Source organism: Plecotus auritus, assembly GCF_963455305.1.
Source record: "Plecotus auritus genome assembly, chromosome: 6".
In the NCBI taxonomy this organism is placed as follows: Eukaryota; Metazoa; Chordata; class Mammalia; order Chiroptera; family Vespertilionidae; genus Plecotus; species Plecotus auritus.
This window is the reverse complement of record NC_137773.1, coordinates 72,764,842-72,777,182: the sequence shown is the minus strand read 5'-3', so window position 1 is coordinate 72,777,182 and position 12,341 is coordinate 72,764,842. Positions and strand designations below refer to the sequence as shown.

Sequence of the window (12,341 nt, the reverse complement as noted above, 5' to 3'; positions counted from 1 at the left end):
ATAATTTTTTATGAATTTAGTCACAAGTCTATTTTAGACCTAGTGGGACCTTAAATCGATTTCTTTTTTCTATAACGTTGAATACCTAGCAAGAGTCTTGGGTAACAATGGGAGTAAACCTGTGACTTTTCTCTGGAAGAAAAAAAAAAAAGAAAATGGTTAATAAGAAAAGAGAATAATTTTAAAAAGGACCAGAGGCCAGTGCAGTTTGACAGTGTAGACCACCAACAGATATTGGCTCTGAGTCTCTCGTTCTGTGGAAAGGCCTTCTTTCTGTAACTGAAGGGCCTCGGGGTTACAGCTAAGCTTCTAGGCACTCAACAGACTCCAAAGCCAATCTGGAAGGGAAATGCATCCCGGGACCCAGCTAAGATTAAGTGCTTTTAAACCACCACATATCCCTTATTTATTGTAAGGATGCAATAGCAACCTTTCATTATGGACGGATGCAATGAAATGACTCACATTTTGATGAGCAGCATTTATTGGAAAGTTGAATCTTACCGTGTTCCCTGCTGTCATTTTCTAGTTTTGGCACACAACCAAGAACGCCCTACGGCAGCAGTGACGCCCATCCAAGTACAGAACGCCAGCGGGCTGGGCCCTGCGTCTGTGGGCCTGCCCCATCACCCTTTGGCCTCCCCACAGCCTCCGCCTCCGATGGCTGCCGTCAATATGGGTCGAGCCAGCGCCCCCTTAGCCTGTGCTGCTGCTGCTTCGATCGCCTCCCCCAACATCACCTCCGCCTCCCTGGAGACCGAGCCCAGCAGCCAGATAATGGCCATTCTCTCTGGACTTCCCGCCTCTCCTGACAGCGCTTCATCAGCTTGTGGGAACAGTTCAGCAGCCAAACCAGACAAAGATAGTAAAGTAAGGCCAACATCCTGTTTCTCTGCTGGTGTTGTGTCCCATCATTTCTACTAATGAAGGGACCCGTTCAACATTCCTTCAAGTGCTTAACTGTGTGTGCTTCTGTGCCAGTTGCTAGATTCGTGTTTCTCTGCATTTCAGCACCCACTAGTTGCCAGGCCCTGTATTAGGTGCTGGGGAGATCATAGTGAGTAAGACTTAGTTGCTTCTCCACCTGTGGCTTACATCTCGTGGAGGAATTTCCTTTTCCTTTCCTCATCCTGTCATCATTTTGCTGTCCTTAATTCTTCCCGTCCAGTCAGTTTGCTTTTTGTTAGCAGTTCTGCAATAGCTGTATATGTGCAGATAGATAGGTGATAGATAGATATTTAACATACAAAGGGGATGAAACTGTTGATGAGAAGTGTTATTTGTGGATTTATTTTTTTTATACCACTAGTATACTTGATTATAATCAGCATGAATAGTTTTTCTCTTGACTTGAAATTTAGGGGGAAATTATTTTTATAAATCCTTTGATCTTTTATAAGTCTCTCATTTGGGGCTGAATTTCAAAGAAAATATACATGGGAGGCTGTGTTTGGAAGACTAACCTATTGTTGGGTTTGGAGACAGGTGGTTGGAGCCAAGGGGAGTTGGTGGTGATTAAATGTGAACAGAAAGAGAAGAGTGATAACAGAGTCCGGAGAATTGCATTGTGTTCATGACCTTTTCCTCAGTATGTCATGCATTTCTCCTTTTAAAAAGCCCAGTTCTAGGAAGCTCTAGGGTGATTATAAACAGCCACCTGGTCGGTGGTAATGGATGTTGCTCTATTTAAAAGGTTAGGTAAGCCTGTAAATAGGGCTTTATAAGGAAATAAAGTTTACGGCTTACTAAAAAGTTAATATTTAATTGTTGGGTTAACATGAGCGTTTTTGAAAAAGATTGGTATCTGTCCAGCGTTTATAATTAACTACATTAAACTTGCACTCAAGCTGACATGTTCAGCTTTGTCAATATCTTTAAAAGAATAATTTCATAGTTTCGATTGTAAGAAGTTTTGGAACAATGTGTCTCAGGGCCCTTGTCACTGAATAGAACAGGGACTCTTCAGCCCCTGACCTCCCAGAAAATAATTTGCTGAATCTCTGAGGCTTGGGAGGGCCTGTGCTAGACAGAATAATGGCTCCCGAAAGATAGCCATGTCCTACTCCCTGAAATTTAAGACTATTTCCCTCCATAGCAAAAGGAATTTTACAGGTGAGATTAAAGTAAAGGTTTTAAAGGGATTATCCTGGATTACCAGGGTGGGATGTATGTAATCACAAGGGTCTTCATGAAGGGGAGGCAGGAGGGTCAGGGCCAGAGGAGAAGTGGTCTAGAAGCAGGGATCAGGTGATTCGAGGGAGGAGCCACAAGCCAAGAAATGCAAGGAGCTACTAGAAGCTGGAAAAAGCAAGGAAATAGACTATTCCCTAGAGCCCCAGAAGGAATGCAGCCCTGACAACGCCTTGATTTCCGGACCTGATTTTTATCCCAAAGTTTGTGATAAACCAATACAGGACCTTACTTGGGTTCATCTGTTGAGCACCCATCCTCAACAGATGGCCACTGGCCCGTTTGGATACCATATTGACCCTGAGTGCCCTAGCTCCAGAGTGTCCATGCCATTTTCTTTTTTGAGGTGCTGTGGAGAAATTACTGATCTCCTTCCTTATATGATGTCTTAAAGTATTTCAGGGTCATCTTTTTTGAGCCTACACTCTTGAAGTTTTTTTCCCTGTTCCTCGTGTCACAGGTTACAAGTTTTCCCTTCCTAAATCTACCTCCTCATTTAATGTTCCACGTCCACTAAAGAGACTTTTTCTGATTGGTGGAAGTTCATTCAATCCACGATGAACATGACCAGAGTGTGTCATTCAGCCCACATTTCTCCATCCTGTCCACCAGGATATCGTGGAAGAACTTTTCAAACCTCCATCGAGATCCAAGCGTCTTTTACGTCCTCCCATCCAAACAGTTCCCCAGGGGCCCCATCATTTTGGCACTACTTGTTGTTAGCAAGCATGTGCTGGAGGAGTCTACGCCTCAGAGTCTCATTTCCTTTCCTAAGTAGACCTTCCATTTAAAACACTATTCTAGAATTTTCCAGATGGTCTGCAAAATACATTGTTGTTTTCTTTTTGAAAAATAGGACTACACATGCTCTTCTTTGGCCTGTTGAATTGACCCGATCTCAGGTCCACCAGGATCTATCAAAGATTATTGGTAGCATTTCAGCTGTTAATTTTCTTCGTGCTCTGGGGTAAATTCAACCTGCCAAGAGTAGTCATTTGATCTCTAAGTCCCGATCTCTTTATCCATTTCCCTCTTAGCAAGGTTTGTTCTTCCTTTCCCGTCTGAAGATTATCCTTGTCTTTCTTATCATCTGAGAACCACCATCTGTCCCAAACAGCAGGTCTGTGTCTTTCTTGTTCTCAGTTCAAACATAACTTTAAGCAATGTAGGGCCCCCCCCCAACTTTTTTTTTTTTTTTGGTCCTTAGCATTTTTGCAATTTTAAGCTCATATGGACCCTTCTCTTGATCTTTTTGTAGCAGTCCTTTAAAAATTTGAGCTCATTAAGCTGCCCCCTGGGGGAATCACATCAGTACCTTTAGATGGCTCTACATTTTCATCTGCTGGGATAATCTGCAATTGTATAGTTAGAATTTTATTCTGGAGAGCCCTCCCTCTTGAAGTATTTTTCCTTTTGAGTTTCAGGTCAAGCATATATTTTCTTTGAACTTTTAAAATCAGTTCTTTTAAACTTTAGAGTTCAAATCTTACTATAGGGAACTTCTCTTTGGGTGCTTACCTCTAAGTTCTCAATGTTTCTGCTTCACCAGCCATAGCTCTTCACCCCCTACCTGGCCGCTTCCTTGCGCTCCCTCTCCCCCGCCCCCCCCCCCCCCCGCTACCCCCACCATTTGTTGATCAGAATTAGAGCCAAAGTTGCAGTTTGTTCAACTTTCTGTGAGATGAACGTATCAGAATGTCAAGGACAAAGTGTATCAGAGGTTCTAGTTTCAGTTGAAACTTCCAGCAAATATATATTCCCTCCTTCTTTCTTTCTCCTTTTGTCATTTTGTGATCACCCACTGACTTACACTCTCCAGGCAGTGTTGGTGTGTCCCCCAAATGATAGCTTGTCAATTGCCCTCTTCTTTCCTCTGTACCCAAAAGCTCTGCCATGGCTGGTGTGCCATGGAACGTGTACCTTTTCCACACGCACATGGGGCCATTGCAGCTCTGTATCCAACTGGGCTGTTCCTTTGAACAATATTTTGTTTGAAAGCCCTATATCACAGTCTCAGAAACGTGTTTTTGTCCTTGACTTAAGTCTGTAGCTAATTTGGTCTGGTACCTGCATTCTGTGCTTTGATAAGTAGGCATCTGAAGCTCTGTAACATCTTTCCAAACATCGTCTCAGTTATGTCTGATTGGAATCCTGGGCATTTCTGCCATTGTTGTTCTTTCTATGAGATTTCTGATACCTTCTGCAGTTAACAGTTTAACAGCTTCATCTGGACATTTTTTTCTAACTTCATATTCTGTTTAAAGGCTTCATTATTTGGTCAGCTAGTCTCCAGGAAAATGTGTTTGCCAATTTTTATGAGATGCTCATGTATATGTATGTGTGTGTGTGTGTGTGTGTGTGTGTGTGTGTATTTTTTTACTGTGTTTTCTTACTATAAAAAAATTTAATTATACATATTTATTTAGAAGTTAGAGAAAATCCAAACATCCAAACAGAAAACCTAAATGTAATCCAAGATTTCAAAGGAAGTCATTAATATTATTGTGTATAAGTGTTTTTCCCCCTAGATACCAAAATGTAAGAAATATTATTTTGGTATAGTAAGCTTTCATTTAGAAAATAAAATCATTTTCTTCAGCATCAATTGTGTAATTAACTGTTTATATACTCTCTAAATTCTGTTAAAAGATAAACTGGTGTATATTTTACAAATTTAAAGAGTTTATTTGAGCAAATATCTATTAAAATCAGGCAGTGCCCAACCAGAAGTTGGTCAGAAGCACTCACCAACAGGAGTCAAGGGCAAGACTTTTATAGAGAAGACAGGAAGCAAAGCCAGGAAATTATTTGATTGGCTATAGCTTGAGCAGTTGCCTTATTCGGGAAAGCCTAGTTGGCCGTTTGTGATTGGTGTCCTTAGGTTTTGATTTCTTAACCTTGAGGCATTGACAGATTTAGGTTTTGATTTGCTACTGCAGGCTGCTCAGGCCTTAGAAGCACCTCAGTCTAATGGCCGCTAAATTAGTTTAACAGTTTTAACCCTCACATCAGAAAAAGAGAAGAAACCACCTCTACTGCCCCACTCTACCCCAAGTGCTTCCATGTCCCACCCCGCCTTCCTAGTCTGGGAACGCTTCAAGAGTCTTCTCTGACGTTGACAGTTCTTCCCATAGGAGTTAGCAGGAGTGGTGTTGGTTCTCTGCCACATCCTCAGTATGTTCCTGAAAGACAGCATTTTTGCAAGAGGTCTCAACATTTAGTGCCTCAAACCTCCCACTTAAATTCCTGATGATTCTCCCTTGAATTAACCACAGGTTTTCTTCAGTCAATCTGCTAATGTTTGAGGACCTTTGCTATTATTCTTAGTTTTCTTAAGAAGAAGAACCATCTAGTTTTTAAGTGTCCATTTTCTTCTATCCTGAACACATGTCCTCGAAGTCCCTATGGATCACTCTTTGCTCACATGGTCTTCCTTTCTCTCCAGTTTTTATTTTGCTGTCAAAAATTAGATGGTCTGGCCCGGCCGGCATGGCTCAGTGGTTGAGCGTCAACCTATGAACCAGGAGGTCATGGTTCGATTCCCGGTCAGGGCATATGCCCAGGTTGCAGGCTCGATCCCCAGTGTGGGGTGTGCAGGAGGCAGCCAGTCAATAATTTTCTCTCATCATTGATGTTTCTATCTCTCTAGCCCTCTCCCTTCCTCTCTGAAATCAATAAAAATATATTTTTAAAAAATGAGATGGTCTGTGGGCTTCGCCATTTCATTTTCTTAAGAGGTTGGAGTCACTGTTGCTGCCCCTGCCAACAGCTGGGACTCAGACTAGGTCTGGACAGTGCAAATCTGCACACAGGGTTTGGCTCATAGTGACCTTGGTGATCAGCAGCCCTGGGTCAGTGTGTCTGTTCTTGCTGTCCATTGCACAGAGTAAATTGCTTCTAGAGACGTTACCTGTGCTGAACTCACAGAAGAGTGAGGGCTTGGCTCTAATATAATCCCTTCCTAGCAGTGTGATTCTAGGCAAACTTAGGGAGGTGTAGACAATGAGAATAGCATTGATCCTATCTCATCAGATGGATGGGTGTGAGGAATACATGTGGAAATCTTTATAAAATGCATTAAGATTCTTGAATCCAGTGGTATTTAACCATCTCTAGAATATCATATGGCCTTTCCCTCTTTCTATGCACTTAAAAAAAAAAATGCTTTCCTGCCTCCTCTCCCACCCTTCTGCCTCCAGACAACACCCCCCTCCGCCCCCAGTCATTCTCTCTCCCCTGACCCTGCTTTATTTTTCTACAGAGCACCAGTTTCACAGCCATGATGGTGTCTGTCTAGAGCAGTGGCTCCCAACCTTTCTAATGCCGCGGCCCTTTAATACAGTTCCTCATGTTGTGGTGACCCCCAACCATAAAATTATTTTCGTTGCTACTTCATAACTGTAATTTTGCTACTGTTAATGAATCGTAATGTAAATATCTGTGTTTTCCGATGGTCTTAGGCGACCCTGCTAGTGATTCTCAACTTGTGGGTCGCGACCCACAGGTTGAGAACCACTGCTGTAGAGCCTAAGACCATCGGAAAACACAGATATTTACATTACGATTCATTACGATACGGGTCACCACAACATGAGGAACTGTATTAAAGGGCCGCGGCATTAGAAAGGTTGGGAACCACTGATCTAGAGAATGTAAACTGTTTGTTGTCTTGCCCACTACTGTATTCCCAGAGACTGGCACATTGTTGGTTCATACATGACAGTCATATCTGTTAAGAGAATGAGTGATTGTTAATAGACAATCGTATGAATTAAATTTTTGAAATTCCTTACCTAAGAAAAGTGACTGAGATTATTGGGAGTCTGACTGCATAGGTTTTCGATGACCAATGGCCTGGAAGACTATTTACCTTTTGCTACTCTCTCTGTACATCTGAGGGCAAGGAAAGGAATAAGAGGAAGACTCAGGGATAGAATGTGGTTAATTGGCTATTGCTGTATGAAATTTATTTTTGCTTGGGAAGGAGCTTTGACTTGATGTTTCCCATATTGTATTCATTTTTTTGTCATGTGACTAATAGAAAGTTATTAAGTTGGTGTTCAGAAATTAATTTTATATGTAAAAATTATTCTTTCTGTTATCTGGTGATTATTTTCTGACCCAAATACTTCTTTCCCCTACCCCGTTTTTTGTTTTTGTTTTTTTTGTCTGAGAAGCCATTTTATTTTTTTTAAAAAAAATATATATTTTATTGATTTTTTACAAAGAGGAAGGGAGAGGGGTAGGGAGTTAGAAACATCGATCAGCTGCCTCCTGCACACCCCCTACTGGGGATGTGCCCACAACCAAGGTACATGCCCTTGACCGGAATCAAACCTGGGACCCTTCAGTCCACAGGCTGATGCTCAATCCACTGAGCCAAACCGGTTAGGGCAAAGCCATTTTAAATCATTGAATCTTCTGACGAGAAAATGATGACCATAACATTATTTCATCTACGAATAATTTCTTGGGAAACGCACAAGAGAAGAATTATTAAGGTTTATGTTCAAAGATATGCCCCCCTTTTTTTATGCATGCTCACATTACATTTAAAAAACTGCTTTGCTGAGATGTAGTCTTTATTAATTGATCTGTAGTTTTCTGCCCCTGGATTTTGAAAAAAACAAAGGCACCCAGAGATGATAAGTATCTTTCATGTGCATACTGTTCTGCTAACATAGAAAACATCGGACTATCATATTAAAAGCACAGCATCTGAGAACAGGGCAGCATCTTTGCCGTGTGACTACCCAGCCCCTGCCCACGCACCCCAAGACAGCACCTAATCCTCCACCGTCTGCTCCTCGGATCATCAGCAGCGGCTGATGATGAGAACACATCCCGAGAAGCCATTAACGCAATCTGTATTTAATGTGTTTAATCATTTTAGATGAACCAAGTCATCTTTCTTCTTAATCACTTTAGAGGCTGTTCCCTGGGCGCCCTTCAGTTAACTGATATTTTTCTGAGTGCCCAGGCTGAGCTTTTAAGAAACATCTTTAGCTGAGGCTTGCTGAGATTGCAGTTTATCAATGGACTTGATGTTCTCAGTAGGTCTGTGGGGGTCCGGGGATTAGAGAGTGCTTTCCTGCATCCTGGCAGAAACAGCTGGAAGCGGAGGCTGACTGCTGCTTTAGATCTGGAGCCAGTGAGTGGTATTCTTCCCCTGCCCATTTTCCGGCCCCCCAGACCTCAGACTCCTTAAAGAAGTGTGGCAGCAGCTCCCACAGGCTTCCATCAGCCCACTTCATTGGCCATTGTGTAGAGGGAAGTCTTTATCGCCACTGGATGAGCCAAAAACATCCCCTTCTTCAGCCCTGGGATGAGCTAAATATTTCCCCTTCCTCCCACCTGCCTCATGCTCTTGCGGTCTTGGCCTCTCGGCTCAGGAGGTGCCGGGCTCTGTACCGGGCAGGCACTGGGTGTGATGCACAGGTGTATGAGCTCCAGGCACTGCCCTCAAGCAGGTCGCCCAACTTTATAGGCTCCTTTATTGGAACGCAAAGCATAAGCTGTTGGCGAATGTGAAGTGAGTTACATGAAGCAATAGCTAGGAAGGTATGCTGAGGCCGGACCTTAAAGAGAAATGCAGAAGAGTCTTCCTCTGGCTGGGGTGGGGAGAAGGGGGTCCGCAATCGATGGATTGGCTCTTCCTGTCTGCAGCCTGATTGGGCATGGACTGCACTCCCACGGTCTTGCCCCTCCTCTGTTTCCGACCCATGAGTCAGCGCATTTTGTGAGCACAGCACGTTAGGGCGGTAAACGGGCCTGTGGCACAGTCTCCCCAGGTGCCTTTCATTGTCTGATAAATGATTACATTTGTTGCTTCCTTTTTTCCTGCCATTCGGTGTCGAATGGAACTGTGTCATTGTGGAGTCGAACTCTTTTCCCCAATGGATTTCCACTGGGTATGAACTAACTCATATTCCCAAGAAAAATTTCTCATTGTTATGTCTCATAATTCTATTTTTCTACTAGTGGACCTTAATAATTCCAACTTGTCTATAGAGTTTTCTGAAGAATTGCTTCTATATGAAATGTTTTATTTTCAAGCTATGTTTCCATTCAGAGGACTTTATGACATAGTTGACATCTTAGTAAAACAATTTAAAATGATGATTGTTACCTGTGTTCAGTCATCAGAAAGAACATTGAGCCCTGGCTGGTGTGGCTCAGTTGGTTGAGCTTTGCCCTGTGCACGAGTGGTCATGGTTCGATTCCCGGTCAGGGCACATGACAGTGCTCAGTCCCCAGTAGGGGGCGTGCAGGAGGTAGCCACTCGATGTTTCTCTCTCATTGATGTCACTCTCTCTCTTCCTTCTCCTTTCCTCTCTCTCTAAAATCAATCAAAAAGTATTTTTCTTTAAAAAAAAAAAAAAAAGAACATTGACATTTAAGGCTTGGGGATGAAGGGGAGCTGGTTCAAGATCTGGTTTTCCGAGAGGAGCAAAGAGCAAAGATGTCAAAAGAGACAGAGATTCAAGAGATAGCTTCTGTGGCGGGCTATTGCTGGGGAAAATTCTTATTTGTACATTTACTTGCAAAAAGAGACACACAGTGGTTTTCATTGTACTGAAGCTTTCTTTAACTTTTTGTAGAATTTTTTTTTTGCTTTCTGAACAAGGAGGTACTTGTATAATAGAAATGGTTTGACTTCTGTTGTTTTTGGCTTGTTAAATTTTATAAAGAGGGCATGTGAGAAGTAGGTTAGCCCTTAACTCTGATCAAGACATCACTATGATAAATATAAGAAGTCAAGTCTTCGGGTAGAGAGTAAAATGCAATTAGGTTTGTGTTTAATTCAGCATGCAAGAACTAGAGACAGGATAGGCCAAATTTCAGGGAATTAAATCCATAATCGGAGATCTCCATTTTGTCCTAAAAATATCTGCTTCTGCCTTCACCACGCCTGAGAGGTGAATCGGTGAGTTTTTTTGTTTTACATCTTTTTTATCTGCTTATCCTACCTCAGTAGAAGATAGTGATGAACAATGGAATGTCCCAAACAAGTAAAAACTTACAGGCAGAAAAGGAGAAGAAAGAGAAGCAAAGAGTTGGGCTAATGCCACTCGGAATTGACAGGTAGATCATGGGTAATTAAACAGCCACAGGAATAATTTTAAAAGATCAAAAGTTGAAACTGTAGTGCCCTATAGATTACAACACAATGGTACTGTCAGTTTTCAACTAATGCACTTTCTTTCTTCTTCTTTTTTTTTTTTTCCAGAAAGAAAGAAAGGGTTTGTTGAAGTTGCTTTCTGGTGCCTCCACCAAACGGAAGCCCCGAGTGTCCCCTCCAGCCTCACCCACCCTGGAAGTGGAGCTGGGTGGCGGTGGTGGTGGTGGCGGAGGTGGCAGCAGCAGCGAGTTGCCTCTGCAGGGAGCGGTGGGTCCCGAGCTGCCGCTAGGGGGCGCCCATGGCAGGGCGGGCTCCTGCCCCATGGATGGAGATGGTCCCGCCCAGGCAGTGGCTGTGGGAGCAGCTCTGGCCCAGGAGGTCCTTCATCGAAAGACCAGCTCCCTGGACTCTGCCGTTCCCATCGCTCCACCTCCTCGACAGCCGTGCTCCTCCCTGGGCTGTGTCATGAATGAGTCTAGGCCTGTTGTTTGCGAAAGGTGAGTTCAGTGTTTTTCCAGCAGAAAACTAAGAAATGCGTGGCAAGCTTTATGCTATAATATTTATCCTGACATTTAAGGTATTTTCCCACATCCTCCTCTCTGGTTTTTTAAACTAAATATGTAATAACAACCAAGCATTGGCTTTCTTTTACCACTTGCTGGAACATACTCTAGTCCCTGCTTTTCCTTCCTGTGTGTCTTTCCTGGGTTTAGGCCTCCCACCTTCTTTTTGTGTATTTTCTCCAGACAACCAATCCAGAATGGTACCTGGGTGAAATTCATCAATCACTGAAGACTTGTTCATATCTGTTCCTTCTTGCTTCTCTTCGGTCGCCAGCAATTACGCCCTTGTGTGTCATCCTTTGCCTTTTTTTACTAGTACCTGCTACTTGTAAAGCAACCGGAGAATTCCGCCAACTAAGAGGATTCTCTTTTTATTCTTCCTGAGCCAGAAGAGAGTGGCTCTGTTCTCGAGACCTGCCACCTCTCTGGACCCAGTGACTTGGCTCAGCTACACTCTGAGCAGATGAACCCTGTTTGAGGGATTCTGGCCTTGAATAACTATTACAGATGTGAGCAGTTCTGTTTGATACAGTCACTGGGGATCTAGGAGTGCATTAGGAGAGAAAATATACTTAGTCAGACAAATACCTGCTAGGATTCTATGAACTGAAAATGAAGCACTGTTGGTTCCACAGGAAACCATCATGAAATACACTAAAAATAGCGGACTGTTTTCACATAACGCATAAATACATAAACATTTTTTTCAAAGAGTGTCATCTGGTTCATTGTTTCTATAAGCGTTAGGCCCTGTGGACTTGCATTTCATAAACAAGGCAGATTTCTCATTTGTGGAGGTGTTGCCTTTTAGGTAGCATTTCCTATTGAGGATTCAAAATCTTACTATCCAAGGGTTATACTTTAAAATGACTTCAATGCACCTAACTCGGTATTTCAGATGAACATTTGTACCCACCAAAATCTGAAGTCTTCATTCATATATATATTTTTTCACCCATAAATAAACTGCAGAAGAATAAACTTCAAACAACCTATGTGCATTAAGTACGAAGTACACAACTTAATGTGTGTTTTTATAGTGAGGTGAGATAATTTTCTGTAATTGTAATCCTTATGAAACCAGTGTTTGCCCATCAATGAAATCCTTCTGTCTTTCCCCTCGTCTGCTGTGCTCTTGGTGAAGCCTTGGGATTTTGTCCTGAATTCACGCCCTCCTTGATTCTGACAGTAGCCTCTTTTTCTGCAACCTCACTCTGCTTTCCAGGGATGGAGCCTCAGTCCCTGGAGTGAGTCCAGCGACTTGTTTACTTTCTTTTGGCCACAAAGGCTCCTCCTCTCCCCAGTCCAGGCATTGAGCTGCAATTCTTCCTTCATGCCTTGAATCACTCTCTTCTTTTTCCTGCCATTTGTGGTGTTTGTGTGACTGTTCTGAGTGCTCATTCACTTTGCCCGGACTCTCCCTTGGCACTGGCCCGGGCACCGCTCTCCCGCCCCCTTTTATGTGT

At 42.9% G+C, this 12,341-nt stretch overlaps 1 protein-coding gene across 2 annotated transcripts in view; it reads left to right on the top strand.

Moving 5' to 3' along the window:
• SH3RF1 (SH3 domain containing ring finger 1) overlaps positions 1 to 12,341 on the top strand; it is a 180,789-nt gene that overhangs the window by 159,155 nt on the left and 9,293 nt on the right. For both annotated transcript variants that reach the window (XM_080677041.1, XM_080677042.1), the window contains 2 exons: positions 530 to 870; positions 10,421 to 10,809. In XM_080677041.1, the coding sequence (XP_080533167.1) occupies positions 530 to 870; positions 10,421 to 10,809 (730 nt within the window). The remainder of the gene's footprint in view (positions 1 to 529; positions 871 to 10,420; positions 10,810 to 12,341) is intronic.